This window comes from Zalophus californianus, chromosome 13 (genome assembly GCF_009762305.2).
Source record: "Zalophus californianus isolate mZalCal1 chromosome 13, mZalCal1.pri.v2, whole genome shotgun sequence".
NCBI classification, from domain to species: domain Eukaryota; kingdom Metazoa; phylum Chordata; class Mammalia; order Carnivora; family Otariidae; genus Zalophus; species Zalophus californianus.
This window is the reverse complement of record NC_045607.1, coordinates 11,152,427-11,170,739: the sequence shown is the minus strand read 5'-3', so window position 1 is coordinate 11,170,739 and position 18,313 is coordinate 11,152,427. Positions and strand designations below refer to the sequence as shown.

The following is an 18,313-nucleotide window of genomic DNA, read 5'->3' as shown; positions in this document are numbered from 1 at the left end:
CCAACTCAAACACTGCTCTACCAATTCTCCTGTGTTATAAATTTGACCTCTCTACTAGAGCTTTCCCAGGAGCACGCAAACAGACTGTTATTTCTGCAAATCTTTTTTAAAAAGGTCAAGCCCCCCACAGCTACCACCCCATTTCTTTCATTGTCTTCAAAGCTATATACTTCAAAGAAATGTCTGTACCCACCTTACCAGTTCCTCTCTTCTCACTCTCCTGAGCCTGTGCCAGTCAAGCTTCTACCCCACCACAGCTGTGAAACTGCTCATGTACTAATGACCACACCAACTCACTTCTTACCCCTAACATCAATTATCAATCCTCAGTCCTCATCTTACTTGACCTATAAGCACCCTTTGACATCCTTGATGGGTTCCACTTTCTCTGTTTATGTGGCTTCCACAGCATCCCTCTCCCCTGCCTCACTGCTTCTCCTTAAGCTCCTTGCAGACCTCTTCCAACTGAAGGGCCCCAGACCTCAGTCCTTGGACTTCACTTTTCTTTCTTGATGTCCTCTTTTGCTGGTCTCTTTTAGTCTCATCACTTCAAATACAAATATGCACTATCAACTTTACATTTATTTCTTCCAACTCCAGACTCATTTATCTGTCTACTACTCAACATCTCCACTTGGATGCCTAGCAGACATCTCAAATTTAACATGTCCAAAACTGAACTCCTGATCCTTCTCCCACATTTCAGATCCAATCTGTTGGGCAATCCTGTCAACTAAATCTTCAAAATAAATTCAAGTTCTGATCATTTCTCTCCATCTCCACACTACCACGCTGGTCTAAGTCACCATCACTTCCACTACAACGGTCACCTAACAGGTGTCTGCTTCTGCCTCCATTCCCTACAGACTGTTCTCAAAACAGCAGCCGGAGTAAGTCACATCCTCCTTTACCAGCAACTCTCTGACCTCACTTCCTATTACTCTGTCCCCCCGCCAACCCCGACTCCCTGTTCCAGCCACACAGGTCTACTTGCTGCTCCTCAAACATGAAAGCCATGCTTCCACTTCGTGGACCTTTCCCTTGCTGTTCATTCCGTGAGATAAATACCAAGGAATGGGGCATGTGCTGTCTTCATTCACAAGTTACTTTCCTAGTGCTGCCTTCCCCAATCACCTTATTTAAAATTATAATTTTCCTATCCCCACACCATTCCTTATTCTCTTTTCCTGTGTTTTCTCCTTAGCACATTTTGTCATCCAACATACTATACTTTCTTATTATCTGTTTTCCCCTACTAGCATATATGGCAGGGATTTTTGCCTATTTTGTTCACTACTAATATCCCCAGAACCTGGAATTGGGCCTAGCACATAAATAATGAATGAGTCAAAAAGAATGAAGGAGGAAAGGGAGCATAAATTCAACCACTCTTTCCAGCAAATAATTTGGCAATATGTTTCCAAAGCACTAAGAAAGTCCACAATCCATACCCTAGTAATTTGCTTCTCAGTATCTATCCCAAGGAAATAACTGGAAATACAAGTAATTACTTTTATGTTTATTTCAAACTTCATTTCAAAAATTGGGAGTATTAATAAGCTCAAGTGACCCAACACCTATGCCACCATTAAAATTAGGTTGTGTCTGTAATAACATGGGGAAATGCTAACACCACTGCATTATGAAGAATTAAGTCAAAACAGAATAGAGAGATTTATCACACTGTAACAGCAATTACTATTTTTTAAAAAAGATTTTCAAAAGACAGTAAATGGAAACCCACCAAAACTTCTAGCTATGAGTGCCTGAACTGTGAAATTATAGGGGTTTTTTTCCTTATTTCCTGAATTTTCCACATCTTTAAACAAGGTTAATTTAAAAAAAAAAACAAAAACAAAAAACCTTTGTAAATAAAGAAATATGCTCCTCAGAAATTTGATTTAAATGGCCCACAAAAGCATATAAGGTCCCCATCTGCCTCTTCCAGGAACTTACCCCTGACTACTTTGGCCCACATTGACTGATTTCCTCTGAGCTTCTGTAATATTTACTGTTTTGGTAGCATCTAATTATTAACACCTGATTGTACACCTAATCATTTACTATCTTAGACTGTTACTTCCCTGTTTAAGGACTTCTCTTCTTAATAAATAAAATAAACAGCTCCTAAGGCCAGGACCCATATCTCCCTACCATCTGGACTCTTCCCAAGAATCAAGGCACCACAGCGTTCAAGCACAGTGCTGAGCACAGAACAGACTGCCTTCCATAAATGCTTTCTGAATTGAACTCAACTCTGAAATGCCTTTGTAACATTTCCCAAGAAAGATTTAGGAATGCTTCTAGTCAAGTCTCCTCCAAAAGACTTTACAAAATGCCTATGCTATGTCACATACTGTGAGAGGCATATACCCTGTCATGTCACTTAAGCTTGACAGTTCTGCAGGGTAAGTATTGTTACCCCAGCAGCTCATCATCACACAGATAGGTAAATGTAAAAGCCAAGATTTGAACTCAGAGATTTACCGCAAGAAACTACTGGTTTTAATCACTGTGCTTAATTATATAGCTTACTAGGTCCCTATCAGTCTTTCCCAGAAATCTACCCCTGACTAGAGGTCTTCATCATCGTGCAGACACAACAGAGTTTATGAAACTTTGGCATGCATCAAAATCACCTGAAGGGCTTCATTCAGTTTCTGTCTCAGTAGGTCTGGGTGGCACCCAAGAATTTCCATTTCTAACAAGTTCCAAGGTCAAACTGATGTTACTCATCTGAGGATTGTATTTTGTGAATAACTATTTTACAGACTTGACAAAATAGGTCTGAAGTTCCTTAGAAAAGCTGAGACATCTGCAATTTCATCTTTGAGTCTCAGCTCAGGTACTACTTCTCAGTTTAAATTCTCTGACTTTTCCTCCCCACCACCAGCAGATCGATTGCCCCTCTTATGCACTGATCCCAAAGACTCTAGAGACTGGCTCACTCTACTTTGAGCATTATGTTACTATTACATTGTGTGTGTACATACTGCATTATATAAATCATATATATGTTCTACATATTATATGCATATAAACCACTATTAACACTACTATTACATTAAGACACCTATTACAATCTTCTGTGGGCCCCCTAGTATTATAAAGGCTGGAAAGCTGAAAACTATTTCTCAAAGGCCCCTGCAACTAGGATACCTACCAGGTATAATTTTGGTTCTGCCAATCAGATCCACTTGGTGAGACCTGAAATTGAAGCACAGTCAAGAAGAGAGCCAGGAGGTAACATGAACTAGCAGGAATGGCCTGATGGCTCTGGAGGCAACAAATTTGATGGAGACTTTCTAAGCCCAAGTAGTCAGAGGTGGGAATACCCTGGGGCTGACATTTGGGAGAGCAACTTCCAGAATCTCCCAGCTTCCTGACATGGCAGAAGTGGTCATTCTTTTGGTGCTACTTCTGCAGTGTGACTCTGAAAGTCATTCCTGGAGATTTGCCTGAAGCATATTCCTCCACTCTTTCCAATGATTCTGTAAGACTGAATTCTCTGTAGTCACTCCTTTTCTGATGGAGTGGTCTCTCTATCTTCAACTAGACCTTGACTGATACACATCTTGTGCATACCTCTTTCCTATACTTAACACACTGGACAATCTTCCATCTACTTAGCCTTAGCCCAAGCCTTCTTGATAGTTGAACCACTTTTATTTATCTTTGTGTCTCCTACACCTGAACAATATCTGACTCTTAACACACAATTATGTTTAGTAAGCTTTCAGACAATCACAACAATCATTATAACATGAGAAAGATTTAGCATGAATATTAAAGTGTCAGACTGGGCATCAGCAGGCCTAGATTCTGCCACTATGTGATCATAAAAAAGTCTTTGAATATGAATTCTCTCAAATATAAACTGAAAGTGTTGACTAAAAGAATTCTTTGGACTCTAAAATTCTGTCATCCTATGATCTAAAAATCCTCAAGACAACTCACTGCTTTGGTAAAATGTCCATGTCTACAAGTAACCTTTAAAGGAAAATAGCCTCAAGGAAAGCACTTCTTTCTGGTTTTCCCCGTGGCCAACCATCCCAGAGTTAAGACTCTCATAAAAGAAAACAAAACAAGGTCCTTTCAATGAAGTAAAATTCTAAATTTAAGCAGCAGTGGCCAATACTTAAATACCATTCTATTGGTACTTTTAATTGGTACTTTAATTTAACATGCCTTTTTAATTAAGGATTTAGGAAGTCTGAACACTGAAATATGTATTTTCCATTAAGAAGCAATTAACTCAGTAATTGTCCTAAACTAGGCTGATACACTTGACATAACAGTGAGAATTTTAAAGCCTCCTTTCGTCCTCTCGGCTTGGCTCCATGACTTTGCTTCCATGGTTTTACTCCATTATCTGGGGGAGTTTCCTCCCTCCTGCCATTACTATAAAACCTGCATTTTATAAAGGCCCAGCCTCCATTTCAACCAATAAAACCTTATATATAGCAGATAACAGAAGGATTCTTAGCTTGGACTAATGCTATGAGAGCTTTCCTCCTCAATTTGCACGTCTTCAATAGTCTTAAAAACACAACTCTCCCCTGGGTGAAAATCAGCAAGGTTTCCCCAGCCTCTGAACTCCCCATCCATGCCAACGGACAAGTGAGGGAAGGCTCCGTGGAGCCAGGTAAGGAGCCAGGGCTTGAGAAACAGGACACACAGGAAATGTGGGCTGTTGGGGGTGTAGAGGGGAGCAGTTAAGAGGGCAGCAGAAGGCTGGTACACAAGACAGAAAAACAATCCAAACCCTACAGTGCCTCTACCACTGTCAAAATTCCAATAATTTCAAGCTCTTCAAGACAAAATAAACTAGGATTCTCAAGAGAATTAGTCTGTGCTCAGGGAGCACTGAGATAAAGGTTTAGCAAAGACAGTCTTCTTATGGTTTCTCTCAGATTTGCTCACACAGTCCCTCACATAAATTATCTTTGAATAAACAAGCAACTTATCCCTGAGAATAGGAATGGGACTTTGTCAGGGTTGGTTCTTCCCAGCTACAACTGGGGGCGGGGATGGACAACTGAATTCACAGGATGCAGCAAACTGAGATTATGGAAAGCTAGCTCAGGGCACTGATCAGGCCCTTCTCCCTATGCATCCTCGTCAGGACAAACCCGCTCTGGACCCTGCTGCATGGGGCCTTGCCCTACCCTAGAAGTATGTAATCCAAGTAGCACTGCTACCTCCAGCATCTCACCTAATGGTAGACAACCCATATGCTGCCACAGTAGCTTAACATACACAGCCAAGTCTAGTTATATGCCTTCTGGAAGCCTCTGGCACCTGCAGGATTATACAAACAGTAAACAAGAAGGTGATCCCTGTGCCTGAGAGGAGAAAGCCAAAGACTCAAGGCTAATGAAGCTGTTTAGGAACCATCCAGGCAAGATCACTCCAGACTATGACCCGAGAGGGTGGTGTGGACTGGATTTCAACATGGACTCTTCTAGTAACCAGCTGTGTGACCTAGTGAAGGTTATTTAACCTTTCTCTGCTTAGTTTCCTCATCTGTAAAGTGGGGATTAAGATAGCATCTATTTTATAGGGCATTAAATGAAATAATGCACTTAAAGAAGTTGAATTAATGCCTGGCATGTGGTAAGCTATCAGCATATTTTAGACATTACTATCATTTTTAATGTTATTTTTCATACTAGTGTGGCAAGTGAAGAGAAGGAGCATTGAAGTCTTTCCTTTTTTCTTTTTTAAAGATTTTATTTATTTGAGAGAGAGAGAGCGAGAGAGTACAAGAGGGAGAGCTGCAGTGGTAGAACGAGAAGCAGGCTCCCCGCGGAGCAGGGAGCCCGATGCGGGGCTCAATCCCAGGACCCTGGGATCATGACCTGAGCCGAAGGCAGCCACCCAACTGACTGAGCCACCCAGGCGCCCCAGCACTGGACTCATTCCTAAACTAGAATCTCAATTCAACTACTTACCAGTTGTGTGATCCAGGACAAATCAGTTTTTCGGAGCCCCAGTGCCCTCATCTATAAATGGGGCATTAATAATGTTTGCCTCACAGGATTTTCAGGATTAAGTAAATAATGGAAGTGAAGCACTTTGAAAGGTAGCTGGCACCTAGCAAACGCTTAATACTCTGTTTCCTCCCAAAGCCACCGTTACGTAGGAGGCATATGAAAACTCGCAACCGCTTCTGAAGTAACCAGTGCTTCTGTTCCTCTCTGTGAGCCACTGCTTCCATAGAATCGGAGTCCTCACCACAGCTCTATTTCTGAGCTGGACTTAAAAATCCTGGCCTTTCCTCGTCAGCGCTGCGGGCTTGCTGCTCCCCTTCTTTGCCCAGTGAGACACGTGATAGTTTACATTTGTGCCGTTATCCTGGTTAGGCTAGAGAGGAGCCCTTACTCATGCTGGGCTCCTCGCCAGTCCTTGTCCTCAATTGCTCACCACTGGCCCTCCCCAGGAAGGTCCAGTCTTGAGAAGCAATAATAGGAGGCTGTCATACTATTCTGACATTTCCTTTACAAAGTGAGGGGGGTGGGGGAAGAGTCCAGTGAGTCATTCACTGAATTTACACGCCCACTACTAGTAGCATGTTAGGCACGAAGAGGGCATCAAGAGACAATGATCTACAGTCTCTCCCTTGTAAGAGGCAACAAATACTCTCCTGAAGTTGCGCAGGTACAGCAGAAATTGGGACAGTTTTGAAAGGAAGGGTGAAGAGGTAAATTAAGAACTCTTATACCAAGGCACTTAGCTGGGCTAAGCAGCTTCATTAGCCTTGAGAACCTTGAGAACTCTTATACCTGGCTCTGCTTTGGCTTGGGTCATGATCCTGGAGTCCAGGGATCAAGCCCCACATTGGGCTCCCTGCTCATCGGGGAGTCTGCTTCTCCCTCTGACCCTCCCCGCTCTCATACTCTCTCTCCACTCTCTCTCAAATAATAAAGAAAATCTTTAAAAGAAAAAAAAAGAACTCATACCTAATCAAATGAGGTAAGAAAGGCAGTAGCCTCTGCCAAAGAATTGTATCTGCTCCTCTAGCCCTTACCAACATAGTCCAGGTGTTATCTAGGTAGCCAACATTTTGATTTGAGCTTGAATTCTTTCATCCTTCTTGCATGAAGCCTTGACTAGATCCCATTAAGCGACCAACCCTGCCTCTCCTCTCGTAGCCTTCAAAACTGAAAGCATTTCCAAAGGAGATGGGACAGCAGACCCTTTACCTTACCACCCTGAAAGATGCCAGAAAAGGGTTGCAAAGTGGTACTGAAGTATTATGGTCCCCTAACTCCTGTTGTTTTCTTCCCCTCATCAGTTTGGCAAAGGTTAAAAGTATGGGAAACATCTGGAGACTGAAGCATCTGGGGAAACAAGCACTCTCATACACCTGGTAATTGAGAATGTGGTTGGATGGAAAGCAATTTAGTATAATTTTTCAGCAACACAAACAGAATCAATTTTAAATGTCCATGCCTTTTAAGTCACCAATTTTATTTCTAGGAAAGCATTCATGGAACTCATCGAAGCACTGCCTTCTACAAAAAAGTTCATGAGCGTTTTATTCAAGATATTGAAAATATGAAACCACCTAAACATCAATCAACAGGGCAATGGATAAATAAAGTATGGGAAACCCATGCCATAGAGCCATTTAGGGGGATGTGAAGCAACTGGAACGCTCATATGCTGCTAGAGGGAGGATACACTGGCACAACTACTTTAGAAATTTGACAATATTTAGCGAAACTCAACATACACCCAACTCATGACCCAGTAATTCTACTCTTAGAAACATACCCAAGAGAAACAAGTGTGTATGTTTACCAAAAGACATGTACAATATTCATTGTAGCTTTTTTGCTAATAGTAAAATAAAAATGTCAATCAATGGAAGGATGAACAAATTGTTATATTTACAGTGGAAGACTGTACAGCAATTAGAAAGAATGAACTAGGGGCACCTAAGTGGCTCTGTCGATTAAGTGTCCGCCTGGTGATTCTGGCTCAGGTCATGATCTCAGTGTCATGAGATTAAGCCCCGTGTCAGGCTCCATGCTCAGCTGGGAGTCTGCTTGAGATTCTCTCTCTCTGCCCCTCTCCCCACTCATGTACTCACTCTTTAAAATAAATAAATCTTTAAGAATGAACGAACTACATGCAACAACATGGATGAATCTCAGACGTATTTTTAAACAAAAGAAAACTACATGATCCCACTTCTATGAAGTTCAAAAACAAGACTAATACATAATGATAATAAAACAGTTGCCTTTGGAGGCAGGAGAAGAGAGGATGCTAAGAGGAAACACAATGGAGCCTTCTGGGGTGCCACATCAGGTGTTTTACCCCAGCTTTATTTAGGAATAATTTAAGGTGTCCAACTTGATGTTTTGATATACATATACATTGTTAAATAGTCACCACAATCCAGCTACATAATACACCCATCACCTCACACAATTACCTTTTTCGTGTGTGGTGAGAACGCTTATTTAAGATATACCCTCTTAGCAAATTTCCAGTATACAATTCAGCATTGTCAACTATAATCACATTACTGTAATATAAATGATCTTGATCTGGGTAAGGGTTACACAACTATATACATTCACGAAGCTACACACTTTGTGGATTTACCTCTTTCTAAATCTCAATACATTTTTTAAAATAATAAAGTGATTTGGAACTATAAATGACATGAATAGGTGTCGTCTTTAATAATTTTTAAATGGACCCCTGAAATACTTTTATATTGACTGCCATACAGATTTAACAAATATTAACTTTTTACAACTTCATTTTGGTACATTTTACATATTGCATAGTTCACCCATTTCAATTATATACCTCAGTGATTATTAGTAAATTTACCATCTTGTGCAACCATCACCATAAATCAGTTTTAGAACATTTTCATCATCCCAGTGAAATTCCTCTTGCCCCTTTACTGTTAATCTATTTTCCTACCTCAGTTCCAAGCATTAATCTACTCTATGCCTCTAAATTTGCTTTTCCTGGACATTCAATAAGTGTGATCATACAGTATGTGGTGTCTTGTGTCTTGCTTCTTTCACTTAGCATGTTTTTGAAGTGCGTCCATGCCATGGCATATATCAGTAATTTCTTTTTATAGCTAAATAGTTTTCCATTATATCAATATACCATGTTTTGTCTATTAATTCACCAACTGATGAGCAGAAATATTAACTTCTACAACATTTCTATTTACAAATATAGCTAAAGCCCCACCTTCCACCTTCATCTCCTTCTTCTCCTTCCAGAGAATCACCATTGTCTTGAGGTTAGCGTGCAGCCTTCCCCTCCATGTTTTTATACTGTTAATACATATGAATGCACACATGACAAAACAGTTTCATAATTTTAACATTTACATATCTGTATACTGCTTTTTCAACTTGCTTTTACTCATAATTATATTTTTGAGATTTGTCCAATTTGTTGCAAGTAGATTGGAGTCATTCAATTGCTATACAATTCTCCGATTACAAATAAGTCCTAATTTATCCATTTCCTCTACTGATGGTCATTTAAGTTTTCAATATTTCTCTATTACAAAAAAAAATGATGCTATGAACATTCTTGATTATATCTCCTTGTGCACATGTGAGAATTTCTCTACATCATCTACTTAAAAGTGAAACTATTGGTTCCAGGGTATGAGCACTTTTCTCTTTACTAGGTATTGCCAAAAGAGTTGAGTTTTTGCTGCCCCACATTTTCACCAATACTTGGTATTATTCAACTTTTAAATTTTTCTACCACTCTCATGTAAGAAGTAGTATCTCATATGGCTTTGATTTGTATTTCCTTGATTTTTAATGATGTAGTCTTTTTATATGATTATTAACCATTTGAATCTCTTCTTTTGTGACCTGTTTAATATTTTTTTGGTCTGTTTTCCTGTTTCTTTCATGTTCCTTATGTATTTAGATCCCAAGCTTGCAAAAATTGCCCTTCAATCTGAAAATTGTATTATGTTTACAGTTTCTTTTGCCATACCAAAATTTTAAATTTTAGTGTGGTTAAATCAAGTCTTTCCCATCAGGGTTTGGGCTTTCTCATAGCTTATTCAAGAAATTCTTTTCTATCCAAATCTCTAAAAATATCCTCAGATTTTCCTCCAATACTTTGAACTTTTGCTTTTTAATGTAGGTCTTTAATCCAGCTGAAATTTATTATGAATGCTATGAGCAGGGAACTGTCTTCAAGAGGCTAGTCAACTGTCTCAAAATAGCAGAACTGCCTGACACAGCCATTTGCTAACTCCTAAGGGCAGCCAGCAAAGTCCTCCTCATCCAAAAAAATATTTAAGGTAAGGATTTGATATTTCTTAATATCCCTTAAACATGACAAGTCATAGCTAATGATATTTGGTAGGACAGAATAAACCAGAATATACTGGGTCAATTTTTCTTAGACCCAAGGAAAAGGACTGATTCACCTTTATCCAACAAAAGCGTAATGACTCCAAACATACTAAACTATGTAGCAAGTGAAAATACTGGGCAATAGCAAAGTGGTCAGGCATTCCTCCCAGCTTTCTTTATCACAGAAGTTTTAAGAGTTTCATGGGGACACAAATCCAAACTTTTATCTAGCCTCAAAATTCACACTCTCACACCTTCCCACTCCTTTTCAAAGCTTAAATTTAGAAAAAGGTCACTCAGGTAATGTATCTTAATAGTTACAATGTTAAGAGAAACGTCTTACTTGATACTGCTGTAATCATCACTAAACTTCATTCACAGTGACGTCCTTGAATAAACTAACAAAAATTATTTCACTGGATATAAATCTTCATATAACTACTACTATTTTGTAACTACTTGGGAGGTTTTTACATAATATTACACTTACCATAATAATTTACATAATACAGCTAGTATCAAGCAGTTAAATGTGAATTCCTTGTTCTCTTGAAAAAGGGAAAGAACACCATTTTAAGTTAATGATATGTTTCTGAATATGACACTCCAAGGCATTCTTAAGAAGGTGTGTAATATGGAGATTGATAATTTACCAAATAAATTCACTGTGATCAATTCTTTTATAAAAATTCACAGGAACTATTAATGAAAGCAAATGTTAATTTAATATTTTTTACCCCTTCCTTCTTCTGCCGACTGTTAGAACTTATTGAGAATACAATTTTTTTAACAGTATTTCCTTGGAAATGCTATAATGCAACTGCTATATAATTATCTCTTAGGCTGCAAATTTTCAGCATTCTACATACTTTATAGTATATTTTACATATACCTAAAAATGTAAACTCAATGGTCAAAGAAACAAAAAAGGTACTCTTTGGTTTAAATATTCATTAAGCATAATAAATTCAATTAGACACAGTATGAGGTTTTCCTCAAAGCCATACAATAATATAAGTTTGTATTGTTCAAATATTCTCATTGTTATACAGGTTGTCACATTTCACTTTTAATAGGAACTGACTCAAGGAGACCTTGGAACAAAAGTATCCTAACCAAGAAGCAGTTCCCAAAGTGTCATGCTAAAAAAAACATTACTCTCCAATTCACACAATTCAAACAATCAAATCAGAGAACAACCACTTCTTTATTAATAGAACAATGCACAGTAGTTTCCCGTGCCCAAGTGATGCTACCTAAAAAATATTTAAACAAGAAAAACTAAAGATGCAATAACTGGAATAATATTAATACTAATACAATAATTTTAAAATTGATCAGTTAAGATCTTATTCACTGAATGATATTTTCATGAGTTTAGCAATGATTCCAACTTCAGCTGAAAACAAATGAATTAAAATTCCTCACAGGAAATCCTACTGCTGACAATCTTCTTCATTAAAAATATAAAACTAAAAACGATTCAACCTATAAAGACTAAATCCCACTAGAAAAGAAGAGATGTGGCTAGGTAGGAAATTAGATCTTACTGAAATTAAGATGATGGAGATAAAATGTTACCTTCATTACAAAGATATCACAAACAGCTGTATTCTTTAAAATTATTCGTTCAAGATATAATTTGCTCTCCTGCAGTGTCAGATGCTAATGCAACCAATTTTATACAATCTAAGCACTGTCTACAGATGCACCTTCTGTTTTTAAATCAGCAGGAACCACTGACCAGCATAAGCAGTATTCCTAACTAGATAATCAGCAAATGTGTAAAGCCTGACACCTCCCCAATATACATTTGACCACAGAACTGCTTCAGTAAATTCACACAACTATAAACAACTGCACATACTCAACAAATCTAATTCAAAAAGCATCAAAAAATCAATTATGGCAAATAGCCATTGTGCTGCAGATCAGGAATAACTTCTAATACCAAAAATGGGGGAACTGTTTTAATTTATTAAAAGCATGTTTTCTAAGAGAATTCCTAAAGATACACATTATTATGACCTATCTGATTTTCCACACTGACTTTATTATTCTCCTTTATTACATAACATCTAACAATACGAAGAGACGAAAACATCTATAATTTAGTCTTTCAGGACAATCTAGCAATCCGTACAAAAACAAAACAAAACTAGGGGAGTGATTCAAAAGAATAGGAAAACCTACAGCAATATATTCAGAGGGTAAGGAGAAAGGAAACAATTATTGAGGACCTGTTTGCCATACGGGTCCCAAACTGACTTCACATTTTCCTTTTTAATCTTCACAGCCATCCTATGAAATAGGCACAATTATTCTTTACAGAAGAAGAGAACAAATCTCAGACGTTAATTGATTTCCCCAAGGTGACGAAGCTACTAAGGGACAAAGCCAAGATTTAGCCTAAAGTCTGTACAACTCCAAACTATCATCTACACCAAGTTCTACACTACACTACACACACACACACACACACACACACACACACACACACACACACACACACACAAAGGAGGAGGATGAAATGGGTTTTATGGACTGGCCTGAGAAAAATGCTGTGGATGAAGTTGTGCCTAAGGAGATTTATAATTCCAAGTAAGTATTTTATAAACTCATTTAAATGAACCCCTCTAAGTTGTGAACATCTGATACATCAAAAATCCATGACAAACAGCTGTAACAAAAATCTATAACAATTATCAGAAAACAATTTAGAGGAATATAAATAATTACCTGGCTCTCTGATACTAACCACCCTTGAGGGCCACTGAGTGATTCATTTCAGTAGTCTCTGAATAGAGCCAAACATCATATTACTTTGAGTTCAAAAAAGACTGTACAGTTTTCAAAAAGCTTTCACATGCTTTAGCATTCATAAAATCCTCAAAACAATCCAATGAAAAAGTTAAAGGAATATAGTGGATACATAAAGAGGAAAATAAAGAGAGGTATTCTAAACACAGACAAGAGTACTCATCAGTCCTTAGCTAACTCTATCCCCACACCTTCTCAAGGCAAAAACATGGCCACCAGGATAAAAAATGCAGTAGTCCACTACCTGGTCTCTCACTTGCGATCCTCCTTCAAAGCTCAAGCAAGGAGGTCACTTCAGGTAGAACTCCATGGGCTACAGCAAGAGAATACTCTGCCCTGTTTCCAGCAATACCCAATCTCTCTACATAAACAAGTCCAGGTATTCCTATCATTTCAGAAAGGACAATTAGAGCTTAGATTATTAACGAGGTCACAAAGTAAGTGGCAAACACAAGATTCAGACCCAATGTCTGGCCTTCAAGATTAGAAATTATTACCTTCCCTAGAACTGCTTCGAAAGATAACTCATCTTTATGCCAAATTACAATAGGAAATGCAAAATTACAGAGATTTCACTGTAGATTATAAACAATAAACATGTTGGTCTCCAGGCTGGGGAGATTTGAGGAAGAAGAGACCCTTTTATCTGAAGACATACACTGAAAAATGCTAATCATCCAGGCACAAGGTTTAACAGTCATAAACTGATCAACTCTGATTTATTTTTAAAGATTTTACTTAGTTGTTTGACAGAGACACAGCGAGAGAGGGAACACAAGCAGGGGGAGTGGGAGAGGGAGAAGCAGGCTTCCCGCAGAGCAGGGAGCTCCATGTGGGACTCGATCCCAGGACCCTGGGATCGTGACCTGAGCTGAAGGCAGACGCTTAACGACAGAGCCACCCAGGTGCCCAGCCAATTTTTTAAGATATTAGAATTTTTACATCCAAAGGAGTATCACCCTCACAAAATAATAACCTTATGGAGGCAATACACTTATTTGAATGTTAAATAATTTTGAGAGTCCCCTTTGGTAACTTCCCTCAGAGACTTTGGAACGTTCATTTAAATTTCTCCTATTTTCTTACTTGGGAATATAATAAATACAGTGTTCTGGAATATGATTAGGCATCATATACCAAAGGCCTTACGAACGTGCCAACCTTTTGACCAGGTAATTCAACTTCTAGAAATATATTAAAAGGAAATGCTAATAAATGTACGTGACAGTCATCATCATATTGCTTATAATAGCCACACTAGACAACCTGACTTACAAGGACTGACTAAAGTAGGATACATTTATGTGATGAGCTACAATATATCCATTAAAAATCATACTGTAGAACAGAAGTGCTCAAAGTGTGGTTCCTGGGCTGAACGAATTATCACTTAGTACACATATGTATATATGTACACACACACACATTATCTATCGTTCACTCCGCAAACTCCAACCATCCTAACAGAGTCAAATAATGTTTAAATGAATCTCTCACAAATCCAAGTTCTTGCCATTTGTCATCCAAAATGCAGGAACCAATTATTACAGAATCACAAAGCAGAAGCCCTTACCACTCAAACTCAAGAAACAGATTCAGAGAACAAGAGATAGTGGATACAAATTGGGGAGTGTGCACATGTGTTAACATATACCAGAATGTTACCAAGGATTATACTTAAGAATTAGAAGTAGAAGCTATTTTATTTTTTTTCTTTTTGCATTTCTGAGTTTTGTAAATAATCTTTAGTGTAGGTATTCTAAGTTGAAGCTTAAGAGATTTTAAGAAATACATATCAATCATGCAAACTAAATAAAACATTATTTAGAGATACCTACATATACAGTAAAATGATCATGAAAAAAGAAAATGAAAAAATAATGGGGGGAGGGGCAGTGGTTATCTGGGGATGGGAATAAGGGACAGGAGGGCAGATTCAGGGAAAGAGCACGCAGAGGGCTTCAAGGCTTTAGCAATGTTCTGTTTTAAACTAATACAGTAGACTGTCTTCAAAGATGTCACCTCTGGCACATGCCACTTCTCTCACCAAGCCACGGGTTCTGTTTCCCCCTCCTTCAATCAGGCTGACATAGTGACTTGCTTTGAACAACAGAATGCAGCAGAAATTACACTGAGCCACTTTTGGACCTACGCCTTTAGAGGCTTGACAGCTCTGCTGTCATCCTTTTGGGATCTGGCGGAACGTATCTCAGGCTGACCTTCTGAAAGAAGAGGGGCCACAGAGACAGAGAAAGACCTAGGCAGGACCCAGCTGTTCCAGCCACCCAGGTGAAACGTGAAACACATGAGTGAAACCATCTTGGACATTTGAGATCCAAGCTGAATGAGTGGCTCCAGCCAACAACTTGAAGCAGAACTGCCAAGGTGAGCTCACCCAATCCACAGAAGCACGAGAAATAATCTATCAGTACTGTGTTAAGTTTTGAGGTGATTTTTATAGGCAGTGATAGAGAACTGAAAATAAATTTTTATTGCTGTTTTCAACATCTTATATATGATAAATCATCTTTTGCAGGATGAAAGCTTTAATTTTTAAGTTATTTATATCTAAAGTGAATAATGTAATAGCATTTTATATTCAAAATATACAGAGTTTATTTTCTTGTAGGATTTCAAAAAACAGGTGGGCGCAACAGCACGATCACTGATCATCCAACGTCAGTGCCCTTGTCATAAATAAGACAAAAAAGAAAAGTACAGACCAACCTTATCTTTTCGTCCAGCATTTCTGTATTTGGGTTACAACAACTTAGGAAAAGAAGAAGCATGACATTGAAAAACATACTTTAGGACAGTCTTAAGTAGCACAGGCATTGTCTACAAAGATGTGAATACTGACTAGCTAAGCCTTCTGGAACTAGCAACTTTTTATGAACAGTGTTTTGACAACTTTATCAATTCCTCCAGGAACATCATTCCAGGTTAAGGGTTCCACCTCTTCTTCATCTACTTTAGTAATGTGTTTTCCCTAAAAATACTCATTTTATCTCACATCCATCAGAAAAAAAATATATGCAGTATTCTTTTATGTGTAAACAGACAACAGACTGAAAAGTAGACATAATAACAGGAATTTACTTGAGTGTTGGGAAATTTTTATATTGCAGTTTAAATATTTTGTTTCCCAGATTTTCCAAAGTAAATCTCGCACTTTTAAAATGAAAACGAATGTAAAGAATAAACAAGGAACCATTGTTTAGTTCCTTCTCTAAGAATGAGACAGCATCTAGCTCACCAGTCTGCAATGGCTGACAGCAATCAGTCATGAGAAAACCTGAAAACTAAACTCTGTGACTTGACCGCAGTCTTTATGGTGGATTGGAGGTAACAATTTGCATTATTTGAGCATTTGGCACTAACACCCACAAAACAAATTAACTGTGAGGAAGGAGACAATTTATACTTGCATGAGATTTCATAAGATCCCCAGAATAATTTTTTTCCAAGTCTGTAACAGTTCCAATCAGACCACTTAACAGGACTGCTCTCATGCCTTTTAAAATTCATTGTTGTCTCTAGCTTTGCAAACGGAATCCAGTTCTCGGCCCAACAATCTGCAGAGGACAAACACACAAAATACCATCCCAGTGGACACAATAATGCAGCAGCAACCACAAGCTCCAGCCCTCCTCTTGCTTCCATTATCATAATTTATGCATCCTTGGAGACTGGAGTATAAAACAATGATTAATGCTGAGGAAGTCAACAGCATCAAAGGTTTGGAAGTGACCACTGGCCTTAAAGAAGAAAATCATAGTTCAGTTACACAAATCATAGTTCAGTTCAGTTGCTTATCAAACCTGTATTTTAAAAATTCACTGAAAAATGAAATCACTTACCAAGCTACCACAATCATAACTATCATGGTCTTAATCCTTAAATGTTTTTGTTTCCTTTTGTCTGGGTCTTTCTATGACCCTACATATAATCTGGGTTTTTATATATCTGTATAGCCTTGATTTTATCAAACTAATAATACTAGCCTATAAAGTCATCAGGGCAATAAAATTTAATAAGAGCAGTACTTTGAGCTATTAGAGAATGCCATTATAACATAATGTTAACATCGCTGTATAGTTTATATAAGACAGATTGTACCATAAAAATACTAACAATATTAGAGATATCTTTTCAATACCCTGGAAAAGGCCACAGTACACAACGTACAGAAGTAAAAGTTACTTTCAAAAAATACACAGGTTAGAAAAAGATAGTTACAGGCTCTAGATAAAAGGGAAAACCAGTGATCCCCCAAGTTTTGGGGATGACATTGATGTCTAAAGAAGATTCTAGGGCCTTGAATAATATAACAAGTCAGCGAGGATACATGGAATTACATTTAAGAATTGGATATATTCGCATTTAGCTGCCCTAATTTAAACACCGTGTTGCTTAGAAGCTATATACTATACTGTGTTATAGATACAATAGCGGCTTTCAAGTTTCTTTTACCCATTAATTACACACATTAACAAATAGGTTATATCTCCACTGGTAGATATATTACACCCACAGAACAAAAGTTTCAGGAAACAATACTTTTTCTTACTATTCGTTATTTTCTCTAATAATTGCTATTCTATTCCATTTATTTTTTTTTAATTCACTTTAAGACCCACTGAATTGATTTCATTACCCACGAGTGGGTCACAACCTATCGTCTGAAAACTGGTAGGCCTTTCTTAATCCTTAGGATGATGGCAAAAAAAAAAGAATAATATCACAGACTCACTATGTGCCACATAACAGGTAGTAAGATACCATTTGTGTCCTCATTCTCACACCAACCCTATTAGGCAGGTAATGTTCATTCATTTCAATAAAAGTACCATCCTTACAACAAATGTTGACTGAGCGCATATAATGTGTTAGGTACCAGTGCTAAAACTCTGGGAACAACTGAGCAGTGAACAAAACCCATATAGTCTATGCCCTCAAAAAGCTCGATTCCATGGAAAGAAGATCTTAAATGGGAGGTAAGTGCTACAAAGAAAAAGCACGGCATGCTATGATGCTATGACAGCACATAACAGAGAGATCCAACTTAGATGGGGAGATTTTTAAAGGTTTCCAAAAGAAGTACCACGTACACACAGACTTCA

General features: G+C 38.0%; 1 protein-coding gene across 13 annotated transcripts in view; it reads right to left on the bottom strand.

Moving 5' to 3' along the window:
• Positions 1–18,313, bottom strand: part of DENND1A (DENN domain containing 1A) — a 503,929-nt gene that overhangs the window by 378,415 nt on the left and 107,201 nt on the right. The window contains exon 1 of one of the 13 annotated variants that reach the window (XM_027614752.2): positions 9,232–9,309. The exons of the other annotated variants lie outside the window; for them this stretch is intronic. Coding sequence (XP_027470553.2) covers positions 9,232–9,274 — 43 coding nt within the window. The 5' untranslated portion in view covers positions 9,275–9,309. Of the gene's footprint in view, positions 1–9,231; positions 9,310–18,313 lie in introns of those variants that run through there. 13 annotated transcript variants of the gene reach the window in all.